This window comes from Delphinapterus leucas, chromosome 16, assembly GCF_059928025.1.
Source record: "Delphinapterus leucas isolate spDelLeu-1000000601 "Yukka" chromosome 16, BTC_Dleu_Yukka2, whole genome shotgun sequence".
Lineage (NCBI taxonomy): Eukaryota > Metazoa > Chordata > Mammalia > Artiodactyla > Monodontidae > Delphinapterus > Delphinapterus leucas.
Genome location: NC_143144.1, coordinates 86,481,182 through 86,496,160, shown reverse-complemented (window position 1 = coordinate 86,496,160; position 14,979 = coordinate 86,481,182). Strand labels below are relative to the sequence as shown.

General features: G+C 56.0%; 1 protein-coding gene across 12 annotated transcripts in view; it reads right to left on the bottom strand.

Moving 5' to 3' along the window:
• Positions 1-14,979, bottom strand: part of INPP5A (inositol polyphosphate-5-phosphatase A) — a 179,670-nt gene that overhangs the window by 61,130 nt on the left and 103,561 nt on the right. For 10 of the 12 annotated variants that reach the window (XM_089898379.1, XM_089898383.1, XM_089898380.1 and 7 more), the window contains one exon: positions 202-265. The exons of 1 other annotated variant lie outside the window; for it this stretch is intronic. In XM_089898379.1, the coding sequence (XP_089754505.1) occupies positions 202-265 (64 nt within the window). Of the gene's footprint in view, positions 1-201; positions 266-1,466; positions 1,626-14,979 lie in introns of those variants that run through there. One more of the 12 variants, XM_089898386.1, reaches the window with a different exon arrangement.

Genomic DNA, 14,979 nt, shown 5'->3' with positions numbered 1-14,979 from the left:
CAGAGAAGCCAGAAAGCAGGTGTCCTCACGATTCCCTGCTTAGTGACTGCGCAAACCCCTCGATCAAACCCAGACCATGCGGTGCTCTCGCAGGAACACTGGGTGGGAGGGACCAGGAGAAGCCAGACTAGCGGGCAGGGGGTTGGGGGTCCACCAAGATGGAGAATCCCAGAAGACAGCAGAGCACGCATGGAGTCTTACCTTTAAAGTCAAACTGGGAGATGTTTTTTAAGGATTCGTGAAGAAAGTAAAAGCTTCCTAGTGCCTGTAGAGCAAACAGAGAAATGGAGTGAGGCCAGCACGGGAGCGTTTCTAAAGCAGTCCTGAGCGGTGACTAAGAAGCTCTGTGGGTGAGAAAAAGAGTTCAGCTCACTGCAGCCCAATCACAGCCCCCAAACTCAACAGTCAGCCGCAGACACTTCCCGACCCAAGACGCCAGGAGCGCCGGCCGCTAGCCAACCCCGAGTAGGCATCTCCCCTGTGGACGCCCCCGCCCCGCCCCCGCCGCCTCCCGTCTGCTGCAGGGTCCAGTGGTCCAGAGGGCGAGGGTCGGGGCAGAGTGGACGGCTCCTGAGTGAGGACACGGCTCCGTTCCGAGCAGCACAGCCTCGCCGTGGCTCCCCCTGCCCCTCGGCGGGCCAGCCGCCCGCTGCCCGGTCCAATCCCTGTTCATCCTTCAGGGCTGAGCTGCAACCTCAGAGCCTCCGGAGCCACCAGCCCTGCCCATCCACGATCAACAGCACGAGCAGCCACGGAGCACCCGCCGGGTGCCAGGAGCTGCTCTGGGCGATGAGTCGGCCCTGCTCACCCCCCTCAGGAAAAGGCCAAAGTGCAGGGACCGGGCTGGGGTGGGGATGGGGCATCTGGCACCAAAAGTCACTTGTTTACCTGGGATTCAGACTTAACCGGGTGTGTGTGCGCGTGTGTAGTTACACATCTTTTTCGTGTGTATCCATGTGTGTGACGGGGACTCAGGCATGTGGTCAGTGCCGACAGGCTCCCCACGGCGCAGGCACAAAGTAAACGGAGCGCACGTGCTGCTTGCCTGACTCACCCATCGGGTCTCTGCCCCGAATCCTCTCAGAGGAGCTGGGCACCTTGGCGCACACACCCGAGGACCAGCCTTCGCTCTCTGTTCTGACCGCGGACAGTCAAGGCCCCTCCAAGAAGAGGGACGTGGGCAGTACGGGGCCCTGGAAAGCTGCAGGACCACACCCACGAGCGAACGGATGTCTTCCCGTTTGCTTGGGTAAAGAAAGCACTCAGAAAAAGCGTAAGTAAATAACGCAATTGCAAAGATTTGAACTATTGCCTCATTGGATGTGATAAAGCTAACATGATATTAAGAAGTTTACAGTAAATAAATGGAAAATCAATTGCCAATGCAGGTGCAGAGCTGTAACTCACAAAGTCAGAAAATCCATAATTAGCTCTAATGAATATTTCAAGTCAAAGTTCAACTCAACTTTTTCAACGTCTGACCGACTCCATCGATACAGTTCAGGGCCCATTTGTCACAGGCTGTGAGGACAGGTGGCAGGAAGCAGCCTGCTGACGGGACGCCGGCTCGCGGGTCCTCTGACCCCGCACCTGTCAGCAGTGTGTTCGTCACGTCTCAGAGTATTGACTCCTTGCCTGTTTTGCTAGAAACAATTAAAATACTTTTTACATATTTATAAACCTGACTGTCAAGAGTGCTTATTAATTCTCCATTAGCGAAATGCAGTCCAGCCGCTCCTGTGTCCCCGGAGCAGCAGACACAGGGCGGGCGCCCTGACCTCTGGCAGCAGGATGGCCTCAGGGGCGGCCTCACCCCGCGGCTACGGGGATCCAAGGTCAGAGTTCTCGCGACAGGGCTCTGAAGGGGTGCTGGGTGCGGACCGGATCCGGCCCGTGTGGCTCCTGGTCCCACCTGCCCGGCTCCACTGGATCCTCGAGGGTCTGCAGTGCTGCGAAGCCAGTCCCCTGCCTGGAGCAGGTTGGCTAACGGCTGACGGGACCACAGGCCACACCTGGACGCTCGTTTGCCTGTGGGAGCTGAGCTCTGAAAGCCGCAGGCCGCTCTGCAGATACACAGAGCCAGGGCACGGGATGGGGCCACAGGCAGACGTCCCCCACGCTGAACAGGAAGCCACGCATCCGCAGATGTTGGCGAAGTGTGGATCTGCGAAGGGCACCACGGACGGAGCCGCCGCCCACCTGCCGCGGGCTGGGGACTCACCGGCAAAAGCTACTGCTTGGAAACACCCCTCCACCTTTTATTTGCAAACTGATCAGACATTCATTAACCGATCATTTCTGCGCCGACGTTAGCGGCCCAGGTACAGGTTAGCCCTCGGCCCCCACGTCCAGTTGGCTTTCAGACAGTTCCGAACCCTCAAGTCAAATCGACTGAGCAGGAAGGGGCACAGGAGCGAAATGTTCTTCTCCGGATGCAATGCAAGAGGAAACCATACACGTGCTTCTCGCACACAACCCCAAGGCGCTAACAGTGCCTCTGAGGGCACCGTGGGAACAAGAAGGCCGGGTCTCAGCTCCCAGGGCGCCTGCAGAAGGGAGCTTCCCTCCTCCAAGTCCCAGGGAACACCCACCGCCGTCCCCCAGGCAGGGGGCTCCCCGAGAAGCCAGCTGCTGCATTCTAGGACAGGAGAGGGCGAGCCAGGGGGTCACACACAACCTAGGGCCAGGGAATCTGCCCATCGGGAAGGCCAACTGCCTTTAAATGCAACACAGCTCCTCCCGGAAGGCACTACATTACATTGTTTCTACGGATAAAGCATTTTCAACATGTCATTTTTTAAAAAAATAAAATAAATGCATCTGAGAAGACGATAAAAACTTCCTAAGACACAGCTGATAACTAATCCTCAAGTCTGCAGCAAACCACAGAACGTGAGCTGCTCTACGTCAGAATCAATGGGCGTGAATGACTCACGGCTGGAAAGGCCCCTTGGTTTGGAGATTATGATGAACCCCTGACATGTCACCTGCTCCATCCTGGGGAGCAGACAGCGCCCCGTGGACACAGGGCCACCAAATGAGGTACGGTCCTGCATGTGCACATGCGCTGTGGCGTCAGGGAAGCAGCTGTGCTCAGCTCAGCACTGACATTCCAACAGGATCAGATGCAAACATCTCCACCCGCGGAGAACAAAGTTCAGGACACGAGAGGCTGTGATGGGGACCCAGGCTGGCTGTGGATCCCTCGTAACACAGGGGACCCGCAAGTTCTGAGCACACAGCCATGGGGAGACACACAGCTCCACGGCCTCACAGCGAGTTTACATCCAAGGGAAGCCGTGCATAAACACACACACAGAGCTCTCTCTCGGAAGCCGGGGCTCTCAGGACACACGCACGGGAAGGCAGGCGGCGCTGCCAGAAACACCAACAGACCCAGCGACCAAATGCCTAACAAGGTGAAGACATACTCGTGCTCCAGCCCTACAGTGGAGCACTGCACAGCAAGGAGAACAAGCAAACCACTCCAAAAACCACACAGGGGCTTCGCAATGTTGAGAGACGAAAGATCCTGCAACTTCACAGGGCATGGCACCCAGGTAACAGAAACACAATCAAAAGAGTGCGTTTAAACAGAACGAAGGAATAAAGTGATCGGCCCAAAAGTCAGCATGGGGGTTATGGGGGGAGCAGGGCACTAAGCAACTGCTCTAGAAAGGCCTTAGGTTGTGTGGGGGCTTCCAAGGCGTCCGCTGTGCTGGACACTCCCAACCCAACTGTCCCCCCAGAGGTGGCTGCCATCCTCAGTGTCGGTGACCAAGGTCAAAGGCGCCCCTGGAAGGGCTCAGAGCCTTCACCAACTTTATCTGCACCATCGTACCTACTCCCTCCTCAGGAACCTGTTTTGATGACTGTAGCTTTGTAGTACAGTCTTAAGTCAGGGAGTCTGATCCCTCCAGCTCCATTTCTTTTCCTCAACATTGCTTTGGCTAAGGAACTCGTTTTATTTTCCATTCAAAGTTCTATTTGAGAAACGTTTGATGTTGCAACATGTAACATTAGCTTATTTTTAATGCTATAAGATCCAATATACAATAATACTGCAAGTTATTTATCCAGTTTTGCTGTTGGACATGAAGACTGCTTCCAAGGTTTTCACTATTAGAACCAATACTAAAACAAACATTGCACGGTGTCCTTGAGCACATGGGAGAGATACACACCCGCGTGTATTAAATGTGCGTGTACGTGTATGTGACATGCGGCTGGGGTTTCTGGGTCACGGTGGATGGGCATCTTCCACACAGGTTTCTACACGGCGCCCAGCAGTGCCTGCTGCCCCACACCCTCGCCAGGACCTGGTGCCGGCACACCTAGATCTCTGCCAGCCGACTGGGGTGGAATTACACGTCACTGTTGTCTTGTTTGCACTTTCCTTAGACTAGTGCAGCTGAGCACCTCTTTTTAAGAGGAGTGGAAACGGGTTTCTCCTGTGAACACCTTATTCTTATCCTTTGCTTATTTTCTATTTCCCTTGTCTACTACTTGTATTACAGAGAATTCCCCCACTCTTTGTGGCTTACCTAGTCAGTTTTTTATGGTATCTTTCATGAAATGAAAGCCTTTATTTTTAAGGTAGTCAAAGTAGCCGACACAGTCCTTTATGGTTTCGCCTTTACGTCTTGTTTGGAAACAGTTCCCTAGTCTGATCCCACAATGAGTCTCAATATTCCATGTAAAACGTGTAAGGTTGTTTCTTTCCCATTTAGGTTTTTACAATAACAGGGACTTATTCGTGGGTATGGCGCAAGGTGAGATCTAGCGTTACTTCATTCCATATGGAATTCCATACTGTCCGGTTTCCCCTTTACGTATGTGATGACTCATTTACCACATTTCCATCCGTTTGGGGATCTGTTCTCTGGGCTCTCGGTTCTGTTCCATTGGTCTATTTCTAATAGCACTTTTTCCTAGTTTAGCTTTATAATAAGTCTTGATATTTAGTAGCATAAATAAATGCCCCGTTTTGCTTTTCTTCACAATTGCTTCTGTGATTTTTGGCCCTTTATACTTGCATGTAAAACCCCAGAACAACGGCCAGGTTACACCCGAAACATCCTGCTGGGGTTAGGATTACACACACAGATCGACTCGGGGACCGCTGACGTCTTTGTGATACTACTCAGTCTTCCTGCCCGTAAACATGATATATCTTTAACCATATTGAGGCCTGGTTTCTGGACGGTTAAGGCAGCCAATCACTTTAAGGGATTTTAAAATGTTAAGCCAGTCCTGCATTCTTGGCATCGGCCTGGCTTGACCACGATGCACATGTTTACGCCTCGCTGGATTCTGTCTGCTGTGCCGTGTCCAGGGTTTTGCCTGTTCCCAACCTTGTCTCTGTCCTCACCACCTGGTGAAATCGCTAAGCCAAGTCTTCGTGACGGCCCAGCTGCAAATCCGCAGGAGACTTTCTGGGACCCTGAGCTTCCCAGCAACATGGGACCTGTCCTCCTGTCACCGACCCGTCCTCCTGCACGGGCCTTCATTTTGGGTGTCAGGACACCACTCTCAGCCTCCCCGGGGTCTCTTCCCCAGCTCCACGTGGCAGCAGCCATCAGCTCACCCTGCAGCGCCCGCCCCGGAGGCCAGCCTCAGGTGCAGGGCACTCAGTCCCCACGCGAATTCCCGCAAGAGTCCAGCCTCTCCGACTCAGACATTACGGCGTCGGTCCCCCTCCTGCTCCCACTGAAAACCTCGTTCTCTCTGGACACCTCCCGCTGCTTCTCCACCACCACGTCCGCCCCAAACGTCCACTCCCCGCATGAACTCCACGATCACAGAAACGTGTCTCTAACCTCCCCTGCCCCACACCAGGTGGGACCCTCGTTTCCTCCACTGCTTCCCCGCCTCTCCCCCACCTGCTGCCAGGGCCACCAGGAGTCTGGCCCTGTGCTCCTCTGCTCTCCAGTCACCCTTCCTCACGACAAGCCCGCCCAGCTCACAAAGCTCTGGCCACACTGGCCCTCCCAGGCCTGGAGATGGCCAAGTTCTGCCGTCATCAAGGCATTACCTGCTGTGCCAGCTTCTTCTCACGAGAGCCTGAGGCCACAGGTTTCCATGGGAATAGAGCCCTGAGGCTGCAGGTTTCCATGGAAATGCTGCCTCCTCTGAGCAGCCCTCCTGGACTGCAGCCCGCAGAGCCCTGTCTTTCTGCAGTGCTGCCCACTCTGGCTGTGTGCTTATTCCCTTCTTTACCGGGAGTGGAGGGAGCTCCTTGAGGGTGGTCCGGTCACCTCTGAGTCCCCCGCACAAGGCCTGGCACATGGCACGAATCCACCGGTCAGACGAGAGAGTCGCAGAGGCGCAGGACACCCCGATAAGAGACAGGTCCACGGCTCTGGAGCCAACGCGCAGAGTTCAAAGGACAACCTAACGCAGCCTCCAGCGCCTCCAAGAAGCTGAGCCTGACTGCAAAGAATAACGCACTTTCACCAATAAGGGGAACAACCGTTTCACAAGAGTAAGCCCCAAGACTCCGGGTTTTAAAACAATTTAATAGATGGAGTAATAAATCAAAGCAAAGTTACGATAACATTCATTAGATTATAAACAATAATAAATGAAACAAGGCTCTTGCTTCCATCAATGCAGAGCTTCATTGATCTTCTCCGTATAATAAACTCTCGGACGGGCAGCCTAACTGGACAAGGGGGCACGACTGGACGCGTCAGCCCACGTCACCAGCAGGCGGCCGCGGGGACGCTGCGTTGAGGTGTTGCTGCTTCTCCGAGCAGCTCTGCGACCTCAAACAGGAGCTGACTGACTCTCCACATCAGCCTGTGGGCTAAACACGGAAGGACGCCCCCGGACCCCCGCTGACCCTGCAGCCCCAGTCCAGGCAGCCCACCTGCGCCAGGGACGTGCGTAATGTCATTTGGTCTCCCGCCGACTGCGGCATCTGAAGTTAATCAAATCGGTTGTCCACTGTATTCATCCACTTACGAAGTTAATGATATTCCATTGCTGAATTAAAAAGCATTTTACAAAGCGTGCACCAGAGCGGCTGGCATGCTGTGCCCCCGGGCGCTGGGCCCTGTCACAGCCTGGCTGTGCTGTCCCCCGTTGGGCTGCCCAGTACCCAGTGCCGGCACGGCTGTCCTGACGGGGGGCAAACTGCGGCGACGGCCACTCAGCGTCCCCTGGCCCGCGACAAACCCCACCAGGGTGACATGCTGCTAACCTTTCCCAGTCGCCGCGTGAAGAGGGCTGGCGTGTCACCAGACGGCCTCGTGGGCGGGCTGCAGGGAGGGCACATCGCCATGGCCCCACGCTGCAAGGACGCTGGTCCCACCCCAACCTGCGCACGGCGACCTTGGGCCCAGGACAGCCCTCCCAGAGAACCCACGCACCCCGCAAACCGTCCGCACCATATCGAGCCGCACTCAGGCAGCGCGAAGTCTGGCCTGAGAGCCCGAGGGCGGCGCGGGGCGTGGGGCGGTGACGGGGGCCTCGGAGGGACGTCAGCTTCTGAGCGGGGGGGGCGCCATCCCCAGGACATCCTGACAGAACAGGTGGAGCCGGGGTGCTGCCCAGACAGCTGGAGGTGGGCTCTGCCATCACCTGAGACAGGGAGGGTTCGGGAGGGAAGGCGTCCAGCTTTGGACAAGCTGGGGCTGAAATGGCCCTAAGACACCTCAGGGGGACATCAGGTCCAGAGTCCAGGACAGACGTTTGGGCCCAGATGTCAATGGGGTGCTTGGTGTGTGGAGAGCCCCCCAGGAAGGACAAGAGCCAGTGCAAAGGGCAGGGGACAGGGGACCATCAGCAGGGACACGGCGGGTCAGTGGGGACATGGGAAGGTCAGCGGGGACACGGAGAGGTCAGTAAGGACACTGGGGGGTCAGCAGGGACAGAGGGAGGTCATAAGAACGGGGGGTCAGTGGGGACCAGGAATGGTCAGCGGGGGCCAGGCACAGTCAGGGAAGAGGACAGGACAAGGGCAGGAGGTGTCCTGGGGGTGGTCTTGAGGGGGCATGGCCACGGGGCATGACCCGCCGGCCCACTGAGTGCCCGGGGCTGGGCACCGAGCCCGGATCCCACGGCTCGGGGCAGTGGTGATGTGGAAGAAATTGTGGCAGGATCCCGCAGCTGAGGATCCCAGGCAGCTGCTGCTCCCCGAGGGCAGGGACTCGTGGGGGCCCCGGACCCACCCAGCACCTGGGAGACGCTCTCAGATGCCCCTGTCCACAACCCGACACCCTCCTCCCCTCACGGAATCACTCGCTTTTGTTCAAGGCAGTATCTTGGATCTTCCTTTTCGAAAGGGAAATGCTACTGACTTGGCCTGATTAACAAGTTCCAGGAGCTGACGCCTGACAGCAGGTGGGAAAGTAAATCCGTCCACGAGACAGAATTCACGCTGTGGGCCCATCGACCTCCAAGGCAACGGTGAGAAATGCCACAGACCCCGAGCCCCTCAGCAAGCACCCGCAAACCATCTTTAACTTTACATCACCTAAGTATTTCGTCCCCAAATGAGATTCCTTTGCGGTATGAACGTTCTTTTCAATAATAATACCTTTGCAAATGGAAAGTTTTGATAACGAGCAAAGAAAAATACCAGACTTAAAATAACAACAGTTTTAATTATGAAATTTGTTGTCATACTTCCACGTCTAAATGATTTCACCAAGTAAATCAATCAACTTTATGCCAATTAAATTATGTAGGGAGTTTGCATCATAATTATTAAAACAGCTCTGACTCTCAGCTTTTGTCTTCTAAAAATCATTAGCTTTTCAATTACAGTTTCATTCCTCCAAATGTTCTGGAGAAACAGGCTATGCGCATTATGGACGTAGGATTAAGTAAAGAAAAATGCATTTAAGAGCAGCCAACACGGACGCACGCCGTTTACAAACTACCTTCTACCATCAGAAAAGCCTGGGAATATAAAATGCTACTGAAAAGGCTTAATTGATTTTTAAACTTCAATTATATTGGGAAACTGCCACCTACTCCTGTTTCAAATAATTTAACCCAGTCCGGAGCCCACAGAAGTGCTACAAGAGCAGCACCTGCAGAGCGCGTGGCTCGCGGGGGCCCCAGCCGCTCAGGCCTCACAGCCCTCTCTCAACGTGGCAAAGCCCTGCGGACACTGATTCCACTGACACCACCGCCTGCTCGTGCTGCTGCTGGTGGGTTTCAACCCCGCGTCTACACTGCAGGCGATCCTCCCCCCACGTTCGCCCCACACGTGCCCACCGCTCTCGGTCCTCCGGCCTCTGCTTTCCACCTGGGGTCCTTTTCCTTCCGCAAGAAGAATGTCCTTGAGGATTTATGGCCCCTTGGGTGGGTCTGCTGGTGACAAATCCTTTTTGGTTTCATTTGAATGAAAACGTCGATTTCACCTTCCATCCTGAAGGTGTTCTGTGGGTCCGGGATCCTACGCCAGCAGCTTCCTTCTGGGATGCGGCCTCGGCTGGGAAGGAGGCCGTCGGCGTCACGGCTGCCCCGTGGGAGGGGCCCCGTCTCTGCCCCTTTGTCCAGGGCTCTGTTCACTTTCACCATCATCTGTTGTCTGGACACAGATTTTGTTTTTTATCCTGTTTGGGGCCCATTGGGATTGCAGAGTTTGCGTGTTTGTCTCTCATATGCTAAAACTGTCACTTATTCTCTGTTCAAACACGACTACTGATGCCCTCAGCGCTCCCCTCAGCTCCAGTTCCACGTCTGTCAGACCACACACCTCCCACCCCACCCTTTGTCTTTCCACGATTCCTTTCACCATTTTCTGCTGGCCCACCTGCTGCAGTTCATTAATCTTGTCTTCAGCTCTGCAGTTTCTAGCCTTGTGATCTGGGCAAACACACCAGGAAAGCCTCATTTGTAGGGGTGCCCGGTCCAGTCTGCCTACAGAGGTCTGTGAGAGACCACGGACACAGTGTCCTCAAAGGAGCACCAACGGCGCGGCCTCCTGTCCTTCCCTGGAGTCAGGGCCCCGCCAGCTGCACACAGCGGCCCCCAGGCTTCGGCGCCCGCGCTCACCTGCCCGGCCCGACGCTGACCGGCCGCCGCTGCCCTGGCTCCAGCCCACCTTCCTCCCCTCGCCCTCTTCGGGGGTGAGCAGCGCAGGGGTCCAGAGCGCGGCCCTGCAGCAGCGCCCCGTGCTCATGTCCCGCACCTGCTCTTCCTGACTTGGGGACCCCAGTCCCGTTACTGGGACCCCAGCGGTGGCGTGGGAGGTGCGCCCCGTGTCTGCTTTGCAGGGCCGCTCTGACCCGCAGCGGGTGGCGCTGGATCGGGACGCAGCCGCTCAGAGTTGACCACCAGGCTGGGCGGATGGTGAGCATCTTCCACCACGCGGAGCCCCCGCTGTGGCCCAGGGAATACAATGGCACAGCAGGGAGGGGCGGTCAGCCGGGAGAGGCTCCCACTGTCTCTGCGTCGCCCCCTCGGTGAGCCTGCTGCCCCCCCCCCGCACTGCACCAGATAAAGGCAGGAAGGCGGTGGCTCCCATGCGCCCCACATTTCACATCACGCGGGCAGCGTGATGCCCATAACGTGAAAGGAAGGCCCCTCCTCCCTTGCCTCTCTCTGAGGCCAGGTCACAACAGCCGCCCCCTGCGGCCTCGACAGGAACGGGACTTACTGACCCTACTGACGAGGTCACGGAGAAGCAGCGCGACAACCACTCCTCGCCTGCACTCCCCCCGGAACCGAAGAGCTCCCTTCCCTTAGAAAGTAAGAGAAATCAGTGTTTCCCCAGGATAGAGAATCTAGGGGAGGAGAAGGTCGGGAGAGCTTTTCTCCATAAAAGAGGGAAACACTGGCCTGTGCGCTGATGGGGACAATCGGGCCCAGCGGGAAAAACCGATGGCGGGGGGACTCCTGACGGCACCTCCTAGGAGGCCGGTGGGGACACCGAGTCCCCCCAGCCGTGAGCCCAACGTCCCTGCACAGTCGGGATGGGGCGGACAAGGCCCAGGCGCACCCTGTCCTCAGTGGCCGGGGCCTCACACGTCCTGCCTGCCCACTGGTCACAGAGTCACTGGCAAACGATTGGGGGGAGGGTCTGACACGCGGGTGGATGCCGGCGGGAAGGGGACGGGGCTTGAAGTGGTGAGGGGGACACAGGGGGCCTGGGCCCCGGGCCCGGGCAGAAGGCGGGTCCGGAGGCCTGGGGGCGGCGCCAGGCTTTGGCGGGAGAGGGGATTCTCGGGAGGAGGTCTGTGGGCCTGGGCTTGGCCAGGGGTGGCGCGAGGACCCGGGGGCTCAGGGGCCGCAGAAACTGCAGGGGGGGTGGGGGCCTCTTGGGCAGGGACGCCCCTCGAGTGCTGGGGGCAGTGAGGGCACGGAGGGCAGGCCCTCCTGTGTGCACGCGTGACACTACATGCACTGGGAGCCACTGAGTCATTGTGGGACATGCAGCCTCACCCCCGACTCCGACGAGGAGAGCTGGGGCCACCTCGGGAAACACACGTAACGAGATCAGGGAGAGCCGTGATGGAGCACAGCTGCCCTGGGGCTCACAGCAAAGACCCCAGCGCTGCGAGCCTGTCATCCCCATGCCCGGACAGTCTCAATGAGCCTCTGGTGGCACCTCGTCCCGTGCCAGAGAGGAGAGCCCTCCTGGAGTCCGCCCTGCCGGCTGCCTCGCGACCCACCCTTGACCAGCTGACAGGCGCGTCAATGCCACGCCAATGGGGCTTGGCGAGCGCACGGAGGACTGGCCGTCACCCTCCCACGGCTGTCAAGGAAAAGGGCCCGACAGAGCACGGCCACCCGTCCCAGGAGTGTCCTTGGGAATCGTCCTGCCTAGTTTATGAACCCGGGTCACTGAGGCCCCGTCCTCCCCTGTAAGGATGTGCTGGCAGGTCTAAGAGCGGAGGGTTAAGATAACACGCGTGTGCGTTCCCTCTCTTTACCGTCTATCTGCGCCTCGGGCAGGGCTGCAGGGGCCGCGCCTGTGACCCTCTGGACTGCCCACCGGGTCCAGTCGCTAGTGTTTCTGGCCTTTCTGTGCCCAAGTCCCCAGCTATAAAATGGGGGGATCACGGTCGCGCTTTCGGGACAATCCTGGCAAACAGGAGGTGCCCAATAAAAGCGAGTAGCGCTTGTGATGCGTCAGAGCGAGGCCGTTTCTGCAGAAAGCCACAGAACTCAACCAAACAGAAAGAGCTACTACTAGGTCGGTGAGCTAGTCAAGAACCAGTAAAAAGGAAGACAAGCCTGTAAGTCGCGCTGAAGAGAAACGATAAAGCCCTTCCAACGCTCCCAAGCGCAAATCCACGCTTCTCCTGAGCGAGGGAGCGGCGTTTCTTCACCTCCCCGATCAGGCTCTAATTCAATCTCTAGGCCGCTGTTTAAAATAAAGCCATCACGGATCCAGATTTTCATTCTTCCCTGCTGAGCTATAAAATCAGTCACGTTAAGTTTTTATTACGTAACCTCCACAGAGTGAAACGGTTTGAGGTTAAGACATTTGATGTGCTCTGGCGCGAGCCGGGAGGAGTCTGTCAACGTGCTTGCTTCTGAAAAGGGGATGTTCCGCTTCATTTCCACGCTCTCTCCACCAGCAGCACCTGTACGGTCGGGGGTCGCTCTGACTATAAGAAAACTTAAAGGCGAACCGGAAGGAGGCAAAGGGCCAAGACTTCCTCGGTGAAAATGCAAGACTCTCAAGTCATGTCCTCTGAAAAGGGACCAAAGTGCCGCTTAAACCGGCCCCGCCACTCCCGCTGTCGCCACGCGGCCCAGATCCCCAGCGCATCTGAAAGACGGAGGCGTCTGTTGGGTGTGACCGAGACATAAGAAAACATAACAGACACTTACAAAAGTTACACCTGAAAAATCTCCACTCCAACTTCTGGTCGATGTGCTCAGCCAAAAGGTCACAGCTCGGAATTTGCTAGATAAATAAATGTTGGTGAGGCAGATGAATCACCGGAGAATTGATGCATGGCAGCGAATGAATAACCTGCAAATGCCGCCCAAACCCCATTATTTCCACTTTTCCAGGAGCCCGAGATTCATGTCCCCGCATGCTGCCAGTTCATTACCGAGAAGCATCATCCCTCTTGCGCTCCCGCCGGGCGGCGCGCAGCCCCTGGAGGGCCCTTTAGTGTTTAATTCCGCAACATCCGCTCCACTGAACAGCTTAATCTCTGCTTGTGCGATCAATACTAGATCAGTGTAAATTAAAATGACAATTTTAAAGTAATTAAGCCTGTTAATGCTCGATTCAAATGTCATTATTTGCACAAGGGATTGAGGAGAAATTACAGCGTGTCCAGGGTGACAGGAAGATGTCTGAGCTGCCTGGATGGGCCTCGTGGAGCCACCGGGGGCTTCAGCAAAGCGGATTAACTCTGCCGCGCCCTGCCAGGCTACCTCTCCAATTTCTAAAGAGGATAACACAATTTGATAAATTTAATTCCAGCTACAAACTCAATTATTGTGATAATAGATGAAAACTGGGAGGAGATGCTATACAAGGCCCACATTTTAAAAACTACACTTGACTCCGGAATGAGATACAACAGTTGTGATTTGATTTGATTTGTTCTCTCTCTTTTGAAAACCCTTTAAATAATTTCGATGGTTGGAACAAGAGTACGCATTGATTAAATAGCGTAGCTCTGACCCAAACGGGGCCGCAGCCCCACCGGTTCAGGTCACAGTGTAACATCTGCTGCCGCTCGTAGCAGCCACCTTTAGACAGGCACAATCACATCTTGCATTACTGCCTCTCGTAAACTGATATATAAACCTCAGCCTTGCCCATTCCCGGCTGGTCTGGCCCCAGCCCGGAAAGATGCGTCCGGCCATTTTTTTCCTGAGTGGCGGGTGGGAGTGGAGGATTAATAAAAAAAAATTAAACAAACAAAAAATCACCTTTGCTCGCCCAGTACCTGGAGCAATGGGCCCAGAGTACAAGTCAGACCCTCTGACTGATTCTCCTGCACAGGTATTTCTCCACCTGAGCCACTTACCGGGGGGGGGGGGGGGGGGGCGCGGCACACACGGGGGACGGTGTCCACAGCACCGGAGGGGCTGCTCCAAGGGGACACCTGCCGTCCCTGGGCCTCATCCTTCAAATCACCAATAAAAGCTAACAACCAAACATTAATATCAAGATGAAGAGAGAAGTGTAGCAGTTTCCGTCTGAAAGATGTGAAAGTGCCCTGCAGCCCATCTCTCAGGGCCTCCTTGGACCATCGCGGACACTGGGCCACCCCAGAAGGCGGCTGGGAGGAGGAGAGCCGCGGCAGAGGGCCAGGGCCTCCCCGATCCAGGGCAGCTGAGCGGGCTTTGTAGCCTTCCGTCGCCTGAATGTCCCTCTACTTTTTGCAGAGGAGGGAGGTTGTGGTCAGCACTTCCCCACCAGGGCCTGCATGTTGAACGGGCCTTGCCTGCTGCCCGTCTGTCGATGCGACAACAACTGGGACGCAGTGGGCACCTTCCCGCCAGCAGGATATGGCGGAAAATCCACGCAATCGTAGCAGCATGTCTGCACGTGGTTCTCCTCTTTGGCTTCTAACTGCAGACATCCCAACTACAGATTATCAGGTTCGAAGGTGAGGAGCTAGACAGGAAGGAACTTTTAATGATGCATTAAAATTAACCATGACGTGGAGGAGACTTGGGCACGTGATTATTCGATTTTAAGGCAAACGCGGGGAGGGGCCATCAGGGTGCTGACATTCCTCCCTTTCAACCCGGAACACAATCATACAATGAGGAAAACCCCAAATCTCAGCCCACTTTTCCCTGTAATAGTTAAAAAGCAGGACTTCTGAAAGGCAAGAGACACAAAATCAAGGGAAAACTATGGGACACGCTGATTTTCAGGACAGGTATTCGTGTGAGTCTCAGAGGTGGTGTCCGGGGCTCCTGGGACACAAGGCACCCAGGAGGGCGGCTCTAGGTGCAAGGTGACGAGCTCGACACTGTGGGCCTTTTCTGAAAACACCAGGAATTCTGCAGGGAACACGGGACGCACATACAGTTTCC